Raw genomic sequence first — 17334 nt, 5'->3', positions numbered from 1 at the left:
GAGAACAGTGAGTAAAGATAACTGTCAGAAATCTACAGTTTTTACAATGTTTCTCCTTGTCCTCAGTTATCAAATATTCAGCAGGTTTCTATAGCTGTACCACGGAGAAGACTCGAACTAGTTGCATCACTGCTTTGTATGGAGCCTCCAATGGACAGGATCAAAAGAGTCTTCAGAGGACTGTAGACTCAACTATCTCCATCACGGGCACAATCTTCCTCTCCATCGAGGACTTCTTCCAAAAGCAGCACCTCCAACACGGCCCACCCTCACAATCCAGGACATCCTCAGGGAGGAGCCTGAAGATCCACCCTCAGTGTTTTAGGAACAATTTTCCCCTCTGCCATCAGATTCCTGAACGGAACATGAACTCACAAACACTACCTCGCTAGTCCTCTTTTGCACGACTTATATTTTATTTTAACCTAGTAATTTGAATTTTACACTACTGCTGCCACAAAATAACAGATTTCATGACTTATGTCAATGATAATTAACCTGATTCTGATTCATTCTGTTTTGTGCTGTTATTGAGCTCCGGGAGGGAGTTGACGAAAAGAGGATCACAACAGCCCATAAAGAGACCCGGGATAACTACGTGTACACTGAACAAAGGGAAAAGGTTCTGTCTGCCAAAGTCAGGATCACACACATAAAGGTAAAGCAAAAAGGTTCTGACCTATTTCCGTGGCTTTAGTGAACATTGAGAGGAAGCTCACAGAAAAACATAACCTGAAAAGAGAATCTTATCCTTAATAAATGGCATGTTAACTTTTATTTTCCAGTTAAAATATAAGATTAAGATAAAAATAAGACTATTACTTTATCTATCTGTAGTAAAATACTTATTTTAAAAATCCATAACGTAATTGATGGCCAGCACAATGCATCCCATCACTTAGTCATGGGCCTGGTCTTTTTTGGCACTTTTGGCTGTTACCGATGGAAATACAGGTAAGTTCAGGATCCTCACGCAAATACAAAAGTCATGCTCATACTAGCTGAGGTCCCCTCTAAAGATGGGAAGACATTGAAATAGTCAGGGCTGCAGGTAGAAAAGGCAGAGACGGGTCGACAAAAGCCAGGCAGACACTGGTGTGGCGCTTGACCTTATCGGTCTCAGCGAATGAGTCACACGGATCTGAAAGGTTAGCTCAAACCAACATTCAAGCAAAAGGCAAGTTAGTGAAAACAGATTACTGTATAACGAAGAAACAGCCAGTTCTATATTCTATAAAATCCTACCTGTATTTTTTCAGTAAGATTCATACTGCACATTCAGTCCCATATTTGTTGTATGCACAGAGAATTTAAAAAAAACAAACTAAAGATATAGAATTCTAGAGCCCTATCCCTGTGACCTAATCAAGTTTATGATATCCAGTAATGTGTTCTTATTTTGAAGAATGTTTTTTGAGAACTAGTTCCTTCAGGTTCTTCAACCAAGAAGAGGTACAGAAAGTCAAACACCGGACTACAAACAAGGGAACAATAAAGTGCCCCAGGTGAGCCTGTCTTCCTCAGTATTCTTCCCTGGGGCTGAGAGAGTGCAGGTAGGGGAAGAGAACCGGTAACGTCCCCTGAAACCACCATGACACAATTTGACAGTGTTCTAGTTCTCGGCACCAGAATGCTGACACTATTCCTGGTAATTCAGAGCATTAACCAGCACAGCACAAAACATTTCCACTCCCACCCAATCGATCAGGACTTTCCATTCCTGCCTGGCAATCAGAAGCATCCTAGTTCACATCCTGCCCACCCATTGTGACATTTCTTCTTTATACTTCACCTAATCTTTAAAAAGCTTCTCACGGCTTTGTTTTCATAATAAATGTATCCATAGCAATAAACAGCCTTCTATGATGTAACTACTTCCTTTATGGAAAATGGTGGGGCTTCTGAACAGTGCGAATGAAGGAAGATTTGCATTCCCATGGCACCTTTTACCGCCTCAGCTTAGGGGTAAAGATGTCCTTGTGATGTTTCACCATGGAGATGTGTGAAATGCAGCAACTAATCTAGAACCAAATAGTCTGAGGACCACCAATAACAATCAGGTGATGTGTTTCATTTTGTGATCTTGGATGAAGTCAAAGCATTATCCAGAACATTAGAGGGAAGTCAGCAAAAAAGAACGTGCAGGTGCTGGAAATCGGAAACATTCAGCAAAGTAAGCAGTGACTCTGGATGGGCAAACGGAGCTGATATTTTAGCACAAGTAGTCTTCATCAGAAAAATGAGAAGACCGCGATTTAAATTGCTAAGGGGGAGGGGGAGGATGGAGAGAATAGAGGGAATATCTGGTAGGTGCAAAATAAAGTTATTAAGGTCATCAACACCCTTTGTGTGAAGAGCTGCTTTATTTAAATATCTCGCCACTGATTTTAAACCTCTGTACTTATGTTTTTAGCACCACCCCTCTAAGAAAAGGACTTTGTGCTTTCACTCTATCTCTTCCCCTCATGATCTTACATACCTCTAACAAGTCAACCCTCAGTCTTCTACATTCCAGGAAATAAAGTTCTAGTCTAGGCAACCTTTCCTCGTCAGTCAGACCCCAGGTCCAGACAACATCCTGGTAAACCCTTTCTACTTCAATAACATCTTTCCTACACCAAGGTGATCAAAACTGTGCACTATCCTCTATGAGGCCTCACTAAACATCCTGTATAATTGCATCATAACCTCCCAGCTCCTGTGCTCAATGTCCTGATTGATGAAGTCTGCCTTCTTCACCACTCTCTCTACCTGTGATGCCACATTCAGTGGGCTGTGCACTTCCACTCCCAGGTCCCTCTGTTCCATAATACCCCCAGGGTCTTACCATTCACTGTCTAAGTCCTACCCTGGTTTGATCGTCCAAAATGTAATATCTCACATTTACCTGTGCAAATCTATAAGGCAATAAGTCCATAAGACACAAGAGCAGAATCTGGTCTTTCAGCCCATCGTCTGCTCCGTCATTTCATCATGAATGATCCATTTCCCTCTCAATCAAATTCTCCCGCCTTCTCCCTGACTAATTAAGAACCTAACAACTTCCACCTTAAGTCCAGCCAATGACCTGGCCTCCACAGCTGCCAGTGACAATGAATTCCACATATTTACCACACTCTGGTTAAAGAATTTCTTCCTCATCTCTGTTCTAAATGAACATCCTTCTGTTCTGAGGCTGTACTCTCTGGTCCTAGACTCCTGTACCACAAGAAACATCCTCTCCATAACCACTCTATCTGGACCTTACAACATTCAATTGGTTTTAATGAGATCCCCTCTCAATCTTATAAATTCCAGTGAGTAAAGACCAGAGCCATCAATCACTCCTCATACAGTCTTTCTTCCTGGAATCATTCATATGAACCTCCTCTGGACCTTCTCCAATGTCAGCACATCTTTTTTTAATAAAGGGCCCAAACCTGCTCACAGTACTCCAAGTGAGGCCTCACCACTGCTTTGTAAAGACTCAGCATTACGTCCTTGTTTTTATATTCTAGTCCTCTCGAAATAAATGTTAACACTGCATTTGCCTTCCTCACCACCAACTCAAACTGAAAATTCACCTTTAAGAAATCCTGCACAAGGACTCCCAAGTTCCCTTACACCTCGGATTTTTGAATTTTCTCCTTGGTTAGAAAATAATCTAAGCTTGTATTCCTTCTACTGTAGTGAATGACCAGGTACTTCCTGGAGCTAAGTAGTTAAGGTGCCCAGCAGTGACTCCTTTGCTTGCATCCTCAAAAACAATTCTATTTCCATCCTCAATATCTCTATTTTTCGCTTTCAATGTCCTTTGAAGACCCTGACCTGCAGTTCCATGCTGGCGACGGTTCTTTGCGGGAATGGGACACAATCAGCTGCTATTCGGCAGCCAAAGGCTTGGCCTAAGAGTTCGGCACAGATTCAGAAGCCTGGGATCTCGAGGAACTGGAGACGGGCGGATCAAGGGTTGGTGTCACCACAGGAGACCCGTATGCTGTTGCGGGAGTCGGAACAGCTGCTGTGTGCCTGGGAACCCGGGATCCTTGCGATCTTCAAGCACAGAGCAAGAAAAAAGCGATGTAACGGGCTTTTAACCAGCAAGTGGTTTGTTATGTCTCCCCACTCGTTGGAAAATGGAGTCACCTCTTTCTCCCTTATTAGGAGAGAGACAGCCTGCAGCATGTCAAATTACCAGGTGAACAATGTAATCTTTGGGGTAACTGCAAGTCTGTGTCTTTGCTATTGCTTTGCTCAAGCTTGAGTGCTGGTAGCGGGTGCACTTTATTTTTGCCAGTGGGGGGAGGGGAATCATTGCTTGCTGCCACTTACGCAAGGGAGGGAGGGGAGCTGGGGGGGGACTTTGGGGTTCTAACATTTAACTGTCGTTCATTCTTGAGGCACTTCTCTGTTTCCGTGGATGGTTGTGAAGAAAAAGCATTTCAGGATGTATATTGTATACATTTCTCTGACATTAAATTGTACCTTTTTGAAACCTTTGATTCTATGCTTCCTCAACACTACCTGCCCCTCCACGTACTTTCATATCATCTGTAAACTTGGTCACAAAGCCATCAATTCTGTCATCCAAATCATTGAAATACAGCGTAAAAAGAATTGGTCCCAACATTGATCCCTATGAAGCACCACTAATCACTGGCTTCCAGACAGAAAAGGCTCACTTTATTTCCATGTATTGCCTTCTGCCAATCAGCCAATGCTCTGTCTATGATAGTATCTTTCCTGCAATACCATAGGTAGGTATCTTGTTCAACAGCATCCTATGCAGAACCTTAACAAAGGCCTACTGAAAAATCCAAGTACAAACATCCACCGATTCGCCTTTGTCTATTTGTTTATTTCCTCAAAGAATTCTAACAGATTTGTCAGGCAAGATTTTCCCTTAAGAAAACCATGCTGACTTTGGTCCATTTTATCATGTACCTTCAAGTAACTGAAAACAATGTCCTTAACAATGGACTCCAATATCTTCCCAACCGGTCAGGTCAGACTAACTGGCCTATAATTTCCTTTCATCTCCCTCCCTCACTTCTTGAAAAGTGGAGTGCCATTTGCAATCTTCACATCCTCCGGAACTATTCCAGAATCAAGAGAATCTTGAAAGAGTATTACTAATGCCTCCACAATCTCTTCAACTACCTGCTTCAGAACATCTGGTCCAGGTGACTTATCTACCTACAGACCTTTCAGTTTCCCAAGCACCTTCTCCCTAGTAATAACAATTGCACTCACTTCTTCCCCTGACACTTTTGAACATCTGCCATGCTAATAGTATCTTCAATTGAATTGAATTGAATTCATTTCAAAGGCTGATGCAAAATACTTATTCCATTCATCCTCCATTTCCTTGTCCCCTATTACTACCCCTTCAGCTTCATTTTCCAGTGGACCAACCAATATCTTCTCCTTCTCTCTCTCTCTCTCTCTCTCTCTCTCTCTCTCTCTCTCTCTCTCTCTCTCTCTCTCTCTCTCTCTCTCTCTCTATGTACATTGATAATAAAATTTACTTTGAACTTTGGCTTTTTTAGTTGCCTTCTGTTGGTTTTTATGTTTCCCAATCCTCTAACTTCCCACTAAATTTTGCTCCATAATATACCCTCTCTTTTGCTTTTATGTTGGTTTTGACTTCCCTTGTCAGCCATGGTTGCATCATCCTGCCTTTAGAATACTTCTTCCTCTTTGGGATGCATCTATCCTGCACCTTCCAAATTCCTCACAGAAACTACTGCCACTGGTGTCATCTCTGCTAGCATCCCCTTCCAATCAACTTTGGCCAGCTCCCCTCTCATGCCTCTGTAATTCCCTTTACTCCATAGTGATACATCTGACTTTAGCTTCTCCCTCACAAATTGCAGGGTGAATTTGACCATATTATGATTAATGTCTCCTAAGGGTTCCTTTACCTTAAGCTCCCTAATCAAATCAGTTCATTACACAACACCCAATCTAGAATAGCTGATATCCTACTGGGCTCAACCACAAGCTGCTCTATAAAGCCATCTTCTGGGCATTCTATATATTCTCCATCTTGGGATCTAGCACTAACCCGATTTTCCCAATCTCTGAAATCCCCCATGACCATAGTAACATTACTTTTTTGACATGCCTTTTCTATCCCCCTTTGTAATTTGTAGCCCCCATCCTGGCTACTATTCGGAGGCCTGTATATCACTCACATCAGGGTCTTTTTACACTTTCAGTTGTACTTCCATTTGCTAAGCTTTAGCGCTCATACCTAGCTGATCAAGATCCCCCTGTAATTTTCACAACCTTCTACACTGTCACCAACACCACTTATCTTAGTATCATCTGTAAACATATTAATCGTGCCTTGCTCATTCACATCTTTTATATACAAGGTCTCAATGTCAACCCCTGTGGCACACCACTAGACACAATGCTCCAGTCTGAGAAATAACTCTCAGTCATCACCCTCTGCTTCCAAGCACTGAGAGAGTTATGAATCCAAGCCACTATCTCCCCTGGGCCCCAAGAGATCAAAGGACTCTGACAGGAGTTCAGCAATGAATTAGCAACAGTTTGCTGTAGAGAGGCCATCTTGTTACCTTGCAGGAATTGCTGGGCTGGGAGAGCTGTCCAGGAAAACAGAGGGAGACGCAGCAGCTTCCGTCACATTCAGTGAAGTAATAAGGGAGATGGTGGAGTCTGGGGGGTCTACGCCTATCTCCAGAGGTGGTGGGCAGCTTACAGCCTGGAATTTACTATGCTGTGTGGCCTTACCACCTGCTCTAGATTGTCCAACACCAGGCAGACTCTCACACCGAGCTGTGGAGTAATTTCTCATTGGGAGGCATCAGCAATGGGCAAGGATTCCTAGCACAACATGCTGCCTCAGCAGGTATCATTTTACAAATACAGGTGTGTCAGTACCTGTGTTGAGATGTAAGGAGCAAGGTGGTTTGGCAGCACTAGTGTAATCCAAAATCCGAAAGTGCCTTTAACTTTTAGCTTTTGCTTAAATGCAATAAAGTTTTCAATCAATCTAAGTATTGAAATAGAATTAAAGCGGTTTGTGCAAAGATTATTAAACTAGTGACTTGATCCTTGGTTATGAACCATGCAAATATCTGTTCAAACCCAAGATTTCACAGTGGAAGTGCATTATTGAGATTAGAATCAAATCAGTGTATTAGTTGAGAACACAGTGACTGTAACAGAAATATATCAGGCAGAGTAGTAGATACTTTTAAATTGTTGTATTACATTAGATAGGGGGGTACTTGTTCTTTTAAAACAATTAAGGCAAGAATATTCTTGCATTATCAATTTAATGTACATTGATAAACATCAGATAATGAAAAGCTAGGAGATCCAAAGAGATTTACAACCCTAAGTACACAAAGCATTTAAACAGAGTGGTCAGGTACTAAAAAATTAGTTTTTATAAATAGGGCATTAGGATATAAAAGTGAGTAAGAAATGCTAAACCAGTATAAGTCACAGATTAGAGCTCAATTGGTATACTTTATAATTTTTGGTACCATATCTCGAAAGGCATTGCTGATCTTACGCAGACAGCAGAAATGTTATCATGTCTCCAAAAGTTTGATAATAAAAAATAACATTATATAAAATAGTCATGAGTTTCTGAGAAGATGAAAAATGTAGGGATGATCTGATTTAGTTCTTTTTTGATGCTTGTGAAGAACTGATAGAGTGAATAGAGAGAAACATCTCCCTGCTACTTGGGCTGTCTTGGGGACATCACTATTAATACTGGAACTGGGCTGTTTGATGGAGAAGTTGCGAAACAGCAATTGTAGAAACCACTCAGAATACAAAAGGTGCTAACTCAATAAATCTCTATTTTTTTCTGGATACTTACAGAATGTAAAAGAAAGATAAACTGAGACAAGTAGAGGTAGGCAAGAGTTCAGCCATAATTTCACTGAATGGGACAATTTCTCCTGTCCTTGTCATTACATTTCTTTAGCAGTTGAAGGGAATTTTAATCCTTATGTACCTCAGTGATATTGTAAAATAATGTGACCTCTTTTTTTTTCTGGACAACACTCTGGCAACTTACATTTAAATATTATTAAATTAATAGAGAATATTCAGACACTGTAACTGAAAATAATGTTATAGTACCCTCGGTGGCCACTTTATTAGGTACCTCCTGTAACTAATAAAGGGCCCACTGAGTGTATGTTTGTGGTCTTCTTCTGCTGTGGCCCATCAAGGTTCAATGTATTGTTCTTTCAGAGATGTCCTTCTGCACACTACGGATGGCTTTTTGAGTTACTGTTGCCTTCCTGTCAATTTGAAGCAATCTGGTCATTCTCCTTTTTCTTCTCTCATTAACAAGGCAATTTTGATCACTAGATTTTCTCCCCATCATTCTCTATAAACTCTAGAGACAGTTATGCATGAAAATCCCCGATCAGCATTTCCTGAGATACCCAAACCAACTCAAACATTCCACAGCCAAAGTCACTTAGATCACACTTCTTCCCCATTCTGTTGTTGAGTCTGAACAACAACTGAACCTCTTGACCAGTTCTGCATGATTCTGTGCATTGAATTGCTGCCACATAATTGGCTGAATAGATACTTGTACTAACGAGCCCCAGTACAGGCGTACACAATAACGTGGCCAGATGTACACTGAATGTGTAACAACCCAACCAGAGGTGGCACATGTAAGACATGTTGCAGTGTAGTTGGAGACATTAGTAACTATCAAGAAATTATTGTGGATCAGCTCTGTCTGATATCAAATTTCCAGATTACAAAAATACATGGTAAGTGCAAACAAACAGGGTCATTTTTGTCTACTCAGTCTATTTTAGTAATTATTTGGCCTTAGCTCAGTTAGTTCAAATTTGAAAGGTACAAATCCTACACCAGAGACTCAAGTAAAAAGTTTAGACCAACACTCTAGCAGAGAACCACATTGGAAAAGTTGATCTCCTCTGGGTGATATGTAAAAATTGTCTACTTTGTTTTAGCTATGTGTATATAACAGAGCACCGGGTTAATATTACATTATAGATTGTAGGAGTTTGCTGTGTGGAATTTGGCTATTGGCTTTCAACAATGCTACACTGGCTGTAAAGAATTTTGGAATGATTAATGTCAAGACGAATGGTATGTAAATGCAAGTTTGGTTTTTTCCCCTATGTTTAGATCAGATTTCTGGCCATCTCAGATTAGAGTAGAATACAATGACCCATTGGGTTGAAAATACTTTCTCAGAAATGTCAAAACCACAAAACATTTTTTTTTAAATTCAATCATACACTGACATGAAGCAATAGTTCAACTTGGCAAGAGGAGTACAGTACATTTTTTTGTTAAGGGTGAATCACTGAAGAGCATAGTTACAGAGAAAAGTTTTACAGAGAAAAATTTATATTTATGATATAAATAAATCTAAGGGTGAAACCAATTTGACCGTTATTGTTGAGAAATAAACGGTAATTGGAGAGAGCTTTCAGTGAAAGCTGTGTGGCCTGTTAGGGACAGGGTTGGCATGTTAGTCTAGTGTGTTCACAATACACTATAACAATCACCTCTAATGGTTCTTTTGTCACTGATCCCAATTTCTAGGCTTAGCACTTCTTGCAGCAGGCAACCAAGCTGGTCCCACCACAGTACTGAAACCATATGAGTCAATCCACTGGAAGCTTCTGACAACATCCTGTTGAGTGTTCAAAACCTACTGCACAGAAACACCATGTTCCTTTTCAGTATCACCCCTGTTGGGTTTCACAAATCAGTAGCCTGGAAAATTGATCTGTATCCCCCAGGGTCAACATTACCAATTTCTACTTCATTCAGCATGCCTCTCAGTGCCAAACTGAAATAAAGAGTGCATCAGGCAAATGTCTATGACAATATGACAGATAGTGTAACATTGCGATCTAAATTCTGATTTCAGACCTTTGATTTAAATGTAGCATTGACATCTTAATTCAATTACTGCTTTGAAACTCACTCCACATATAGTTTGTTAAAAATGTTAATAAATAGATGTGAAATTTAATCTCAACCACAAATTCCAGAACTTCGTGCAGAAAAGCAAAACCCCTCCATGTGAAATACTATATCTCATGGAAGCTTTGCTAAGCTTTGCTTTGCATCAGAAATCACAAATAGAATACAAAGTTAAAAGACGCACCAAATGCAAGCATTCTAACTTCTATTGAATATGTTGTTTGCCTGCTTCGTTTCATGGTTTCAGATTTAATCAGCTTCTAGCAGGTGATATTTTTATCGAACATTCCATGCATCACAAAAAACATTGCTTCTGAATAATCAGGTGAAGAACAACAAACATAATTTGTATTTACATGACATTATTAACAATGTAAAACTTCTAGTTTGCTTCACAAACGTGATTTTGAAATTGACACTCAACTGTAAAAAAGACAGTAGAACAAATGAACAAACATTTAGTGAAAGATGTAAGCTAAAGGAGAGAGAGTGTGTGTGAGGGAGAAACGTTCAGGGTAGGATTCTAAATCTTGAGGTAAATCCGGTAGTTTAAGGTATTGACACCACAGTTAAAATACTTATAAACAATCCTACATTTCCCATGGATTTGGTTGCCTCTCTCATTTTACTTGTCATAAAGCTAACACCTGCTATCTATGTCTTAAATCCTAGTGTCATAGAGCATGAGAAGGTTGCTGCAATCCATCATATTTATATTGGCCATTAAGTATCCATTTATACCAGTGGTTCGCAAAGTTGACGATGTTGTCCTCTTGGGGGCAGTGGGAGTTTCCCAGGGAGCAATAAAAATAATGGTGGGGGGACAGGTTGCTCTGTAAGAAGAGGGCAGTTGAGGGATTGCAGACTTAATTTAAGAAATACTTACTATAAGTTTTTGATTCTTTTTACCTCATAATTGGTTACGATGATTGCATAATCACCTCATCTCTTGCTGACGTACTGTTCTCTTAGACTTTGCTCAAAGCATATTCTAGTTATTGAACAGCAATGCAATTTGGCATATCATGAGAAATATGGACTGAAGAAATTGTGTTATTCCCAGGTCTGGCCCACATATTATAGCCACTCACTACTGTAGCATAGTGTTACCTCTGGTGTTCAATGTTATGTGAATATAACATTGTGGTAAAAATCACTATAAACAATGCCACATTTTGTCACATCATCTGTGTAAATGCTAATTATACCTCACACATTCAGATCCAGAATTAAGAAGTGAGGGTGCTGCCATTGTTTCACAGGTCAATTGCTTCCTATTGCAATACAGCCCTCAATCATCATGCTCTGCTTCGTGTCACCAGTCCAATGTTTACCCAACAGTCCAATCTTGCTGTCCAATCTTGGTTTTCATTTAAATGCCTCTGTTTTGACATTATCATTCTTACTTTGAAAATTCAGCCATGTTCTTGTCCTTCCCTATCTTTGCAACCTTCACTCTTTGAGATCTCTGCACTACTCAACTTTTAGCTTTATCACCAGTCCAGAATTTAATCTTCAACATTTATTGGCAGGGCGTTCAGGTGCCGAGGACCTATATTCTGGATTTCTCTGTGCCAAACTCTCCACTTCTTTCCTGTGATAATCTTTAAATCCAACCTCTCATGTTAACTATTTTTTATGTCATGTGATTTAATGGCAAGTTTTGTTTAAAAATTCTCCTGTGAAGTGTCTTAGAAGATTTGCTGTTTGAGAGGCAGTACATAACTACAAGGTTGTTGACTGCTGGTTTCTTTTTAGTCTCACTACTTAGAAAAAGTAGAGAGAAAACAGGGAAATATCACAGTTGACCTGACATTGGCAGTGGGAAAAATGCCAGAGCCCATTATTAAAGATTTAATAGCAGAGCGTTTGGAAACAGTGGCTGTGTTTGTCAAAGTCAGCATACATTTGCAAAAGGGAAATCATGCTTGACAAACTTGCTGGAATTTTTTGAGAATGTATCTTGTAGAATGGAAAGAACAGAACTGGTGGATGTAGTGTATTTGGACTTTTAAAGGACTTTGACAGGGTGCCATGTAAGAGATCAGTGCAGAGAATTAAAGCCTATGAGATAGGAGTTAACATGTTGACAGTAATATGAAATGGATTAATGGACAGAAAACAGCTGAAGTAAATGTGTTCTTTTCTGGGTGGCAGGCGTAAGTGGAGTAATACAGTGCTGGGACCATAACTGTTCACAATTTATGCTAATGATTTAGATGAAGGAATTAAACTCAATATCTCCAGATATGGCAACGACACAAAGCTGGGTAAGAATGGTGAGCAGGATGCAGAGAGGTTTGAGATGTGTCTATTTTAATGCGAGAAGGATTATGAATAAAGCAGATGAGCTTAGAGCGTGGATCATCACTTGCAGCTATGATGTTGTGGCCATTACAGAGACTTGCATAGTTGCAGGGGCAGAAACGGCTACTTCAAGTGCCAGTCTTTAGATGTTTCAGAAAGGACAGGGAAGGAGGCAAAAGGGGTGGGGGCGTAGCACTGTTGATCAGGGAGAGTGTCACGGCTGCTGAAAAGGAGGAAGGAGGAAGTCATGGAGGGGTTGTCTACGGAGTCTCCGAGGGTGGAAGTTAGGAATAGGAAGGGGTCAATAACTCTACTGGGTGTTTTTTACAGATCACCCAATAGTAACAGGGATATCGAGGGGCAGCGGATAGGGAGACAGATTCTGGAAAGGAGTAACAAATAACAGGGTTGTGGTGGGAGATCTTAATTTCCTAAATATTGATTGGCATCTCCCTAGAGTGAGGGGTTTAGATGGGGTGGAGTTTGTTAGGTGTGCTCAGGGAGGTTTCTTGACACAATATGTAGATCAGCCTACAAGAGGAGAGCCTGTACTTGATTTGGTATTGGGAAATGAACCTGGTCAGGTATCAGTTCTTTCAGTGGGAGAGCATTTTGGAGACAGTGATCACAATTCTATCTCCTTTACCAAAGCATTGGAGAGGGATAGGAACAGACAAGTTAGGGAAATGTTTAATTGAAGTAAGGGGAAATATGAAGCTATCAGGCAGGAACTTGGAAGCATAAATTGGGAAAAGATGTTCTCAGGGAAAAGTACAGAAGAAATGTGGCAAATGTTCAGGGGTATTTGTGTGCGCATAGATACATTCCAAAGAGACAGGGAACGGATGGTATTGACAGGAACCATGGTGTATAAAGGATGATGTAAATCTAGTCAAGAAGAAAAGAAGAGCTTATGAAAGGTTCAAAAAACTAGATAATGATGGAGATCTAGAAGATTATAAGGCTAGCAGGAAGGAGTTTAAGAATGAAATTAAGAGAGCCAGAAGAGGCCATGAAAAGGAACTGGTGGACAGGATTAAGGAAAACCCCAAAGCATTCTACAGGTATGTGAAGAGCAAGAGGATAAGAAGTGAGAAAATAGGACCAATCAAGTGTGACAGTGGAAAAGTGTGTATGGAACTGCAGGAGATATGGTAGAGGTACTTAATGAATAATTTGCTTCAGTATTCACTACAGAAAAGGATCTTGGCGATTGTAGGGATGACTTGCAGCGAGACTGAACAGCTTGAGCATGTAGATATTAAGGAAGAGGAGTTTTTGGAAAACATCAAGTTGGATAAGTCACTGGGACTGGTTGGAATGTACCCCAGGCTACTGTGGGAAGCAAGAGAGGAGATTGCTGAGCCTCGGGGCAATGATCTTTGCATTATCAATGAGGACAAGAGAGATTTGGAGGATTGGAGGGTTGCGGATATTGTTCCCTTATTCGCAAAAGGGAGTAGGGATAACCCAGGAAATTATAGACCAGTGAGCATTACTTCAGTGGTTGGAAAGTTGATGGAGAAGATCCTGAGAGGCAGGATTTATGAACATTTGGAGCAGCATAATATGATTAGGAATAGCCAGCATGCCTTTGTCAAAGGCAGGTCGTGCCTTATGAGCCTGATTGAATTTTTTGAGGATGTGACTAAACACATTGATGAAGGTAGAGCCATAGATGTTGTGTATATGGATTTTAGCAAGGCGTTTGATAAGGTACCACATGCAAGGCTTATCGAGAAAGTAAGGGGGCATGGGAGCCAAGGGGACATTATTTTGTGGATCCAGAAATGGCTTGCCCACAGAAGGCAAAGTGTGGTTGTAAACAGATCATATTCTGCATGGAGGCCAGTGACCAGTGGTGACCCTCAAGGTCTCAAGTTCTGGGACCTTACTCTTTGTGATTTTTATAAATGACCTGGATGAGGAAGTGGAGGGATGGGTTAGTAAATTTGCTGATGCTTTAAAGGTGAGGGGTTGTTGTGGATAGTGTGGAGGGCTGTCAGAGGTTGCAGCAGGACATTGATAGGATGCAAAACTGGGCTGAGAAGTGGCAAATGGAGTTCAACCCAGATAAGAGTGAGGTGGTTCATTTTGGTAGGTCAAATATGATGGCAAAATATAGCATTAATGGCAAGACTCTTGGCAGTATGGAGGATCAGAGGGATCTTGGGGTCTGAGTCCTTAGGACACTCAAAGCAGCTACGCAGGTTGACTCTGTGGTTAAGAAGGCATATGGTGTATTGGCCTTCATCAATCGTGGGATTGAGTTTAAGAGGTAATGTTGCAGCTATATAGGACCCTGGTCAGACCTCACTTGGAGTACTGTGCTCAGTTCTGGTCGCCTCACTACAGGAAGGATGTGGAAGCCGTAGAAAGGGTACAGGGGAGATTTACAAGGATGTTGCCTGGATTGGGGAGCATGCCTTATGAGAATAGGTTGAGTGAACTCGGCCTTTACTCCTTGGAGCGACAAAGGATGAGAGGTGACCTGATAGAGGTGTATTAAGATGATGAGAGGCATTGATCATGTGGATAGTCAGAGGCTTTTTCCCAGGGCTGAAATGACTAGCACAAGAGGGCATAGTTTTAAGGTGCTTGGAAGTAGGTACAGAGGAGATGTCAGGGGTAAGTTTTTTACGCAGAGTGGTGAGTACATGGAATGGGCTACCAGCAGCAGCGGTGGAGGCAGGAACGATAGGGTCTTTTAGGAGACTCCTGGATGAATACAGGGAGTTTAGAAAAATAGAGGGCTATGGGAATGCCTTGGTAGTTCTGAGGTAAGGACATGTTCCGCACAACTTTGTGGGCCGAAGAGCCTGTATTGTGCTGTAGGTTTTCTATGTTCTATGTTTCTCTGTGGCATGGACAAGTTGAGTGAGTAGGCTATTGGATGTCAGATATGGTGTTACGTGAATAAATGAGAGGTTATCTACTTTGATAGTGTTGGCGTGTGGTCTAGTGGGCAAGGCATCAGACTAGTAACCTGAAGGTCACTAGTTCGAGCCCCAGCTGAGGCAGCGTGTTTGTGTCCTTGAGCAAGGCACTTAACAACACATTGCTCTGTGACGTCACTGGTGCCAAGCTGCATGGGTCCTAGTACCCTTCCCTTGGACAACATCAGTAGTGTGGAGAGGGGAAGGCCTGCAGCTTGGGCAACTGCCGGTCTCCCATACAACCCTGCCCAGGCCTGCGCCCTGGAAACTCCAGGCACAGATCCATGGTCTCTCGAGACCGATGGATGCCACCACCAATCTACTTTGATAACAAAGCAGAAGATAAATAATGAATCTGATAAGGCAGGACAAGGGAAGGTACCAGAGCAGGGTGTCCTAGTACATTAGCTGATGAAATTAAGCACGAATATGTTGCAAATGATTACAGCAGTAACGGGCTCATTGTGAGAGGATTTGATGCCTTACTTGGCCATTTACTCAAATCCTAAGGATATACAAGGCTTAGTTTAGATAAAATCTGGTACCCTGCATGCAGCTTGTGTCTCCTTATATGAGGATGTTCTTGCTGTGGAGGGAGCCCTGCAACAGTTAACCAGACTGATTCGTAAGGTGGTGGGAATGAATCGCCAGGAATGATCACTTAGAATGAGAGGGGACCTTATTGAAATTTATCATAAACTTTCAGCACTAGCAAAGTAGAGGAAAGACATTCCTGATGGTGAGATGAGGAGAAATTTCTTCATCCACGGATTGGTGAGTCTGCAGAATTCTCAACAAGGAGTGAGATGTACCAAAGCTATAAGGACTAAAGACGTAGTGAGAAACGTGCAAAAAGCAGGAACAGGTGACTGAATTTGAATGGTTGATAACGAGCACTTTGAATGGTAGAGCCAATCTGAAGAGCAAAGCAGTTCTCTCCTACTTTGCAAGATCTAGTTCAATTTTAATTGTCATTCAGCCATGCATTAATACCCATGAAATAAGTCAAACAGGCTTCTCGAACATGGTGCAAAACACAGTACCAACAGTCATACATAGCACAAGGCACTTAGAGCAATCACATATAAAACAGTAGTAAACATACAAATTACAAAAAAATATAATAGAGGCCAAACAACACACACAAAATGCTGGTGGAACACAGCAGGCCAGGCAGCATCTATAAGCCCGACGAAGGGTCTCTGCCCGAAACGTCGACAGTGCTTCTCCTTATAGATGCTGCCTGGCCTGCTGTGTTCCACCAGGTTTTGTGTGTGTTGTTTGAATTTCCAGCATCTGCAGATTTCCTCCTGTTTGCTTAATAGAGGCCGAATTTGGGTCAATGACTGTTGTCTGCAAGAGCAAGACACAGAAGTCTGTTTCACTTTACCTTCTTCCCAGCAACTCAAAATCCTGCTTTACTGGTGATTTCACTGTATGATCTCGCTCTGCTTAGTCACTTAGTATCATGAAGCAGATCTAGTTACCCTTGACTCTAACCCTAACGCCAACTTTTCCCTTCAGGGCTGTTTTATTTAGAACGGACATGTACCCAAACAAGCAGCCAGTTTTTAATTTTTAATTACAGCAGCTTACTCCGAACAATTTTAGAAACAAGGATGGTGTTCGATAGCAAGAATTTAACTTTGGTTCTATCCAACCGCACACATTTTCGCTCACCGTGAGCTGGTGATAAATCCGGGCCTCTCCTCCCAGCTCCTTCATAGCTGCAGAGATTTAATTTCCTGCACTACAACCAGCAAATATCGTCCATTGCTTTTGGCCTGGATTCCAATTTTCAGACTCTCCTCTTCTAGTTCCGAATGTCACCACAAATGCTTGAAGCATGTTCCTTGGTTACGTTCCATGTTTCTTGACACGCAGGTTTCGCGTTCCCGGGAATTTTGGGGCGACCATTGACACGTCTGGGAACTTCTTGGCGGTGTCAGTTGAATCAATGTGCCAACTACATTAAGTGTCAAAAGCGAAAGGCGCTCACAAGCAGCAGCGACGGCGGCGCGGAAATTATGAAATCCGACTTCAGAACTCGGGAAATAATTACCAAAGGGCTGTAGCGGCCGTGTCGTAGCTATAGAAACCCAGGACACAAATCTCCATCAGAATGAAGGAG

The 17334-nt window shown here is 41.5% G+C and overlaps 1 protein-coding gene across 3 annotated transcripts in view; it reads right to left on the bottom strand.

The window, feature by feature from the left end:
• LOC132399328 (kinesin-like protein KIF19) overlaps positions 1 to 17334 on the bottom strand; it is a 185478-nt gene extending 168144 nt beyond the window's left edge. Inside the window, exon 1 of one of the 3 annotated variants that reach the window (XM_059979577.1) lies at positions 16884 to 17334. In XM_059979577.1, coding sequence (XP_059835560.1) covers positions 16884 to 16928 — 45 coding nt within the window. In that variant the 5' untranslated portion in view covers positions 16929 to 17334. The remainder of the gene's footprint in view (positions 1 to 16883) is intronic. The other 2 variants (XM_059979578.1, XM_059979576.1) reach the window with 2 other exon arrangements.

This window comes from Hypanus sabinus, chromosome 9 (assembly GCF_030144855.1).
Source record: "Hypanus sabinus isolate sHypSab1 chromosome 9, sHypSab1.hap1, whole genome shotgun sequence".
NCBI classification, from domain to species: domain Eukaryota; kingdom Metazoa; phylum Chordata; class Chondrichthyes; order Myliobatiformes; family Dasyatidae; genus Hypanus; species Hypanus sabinus.
Note: the sequence above shows the minus strand (reverse complement) of the source record. Positions and strands in the feature narration are given on the sequence as shown.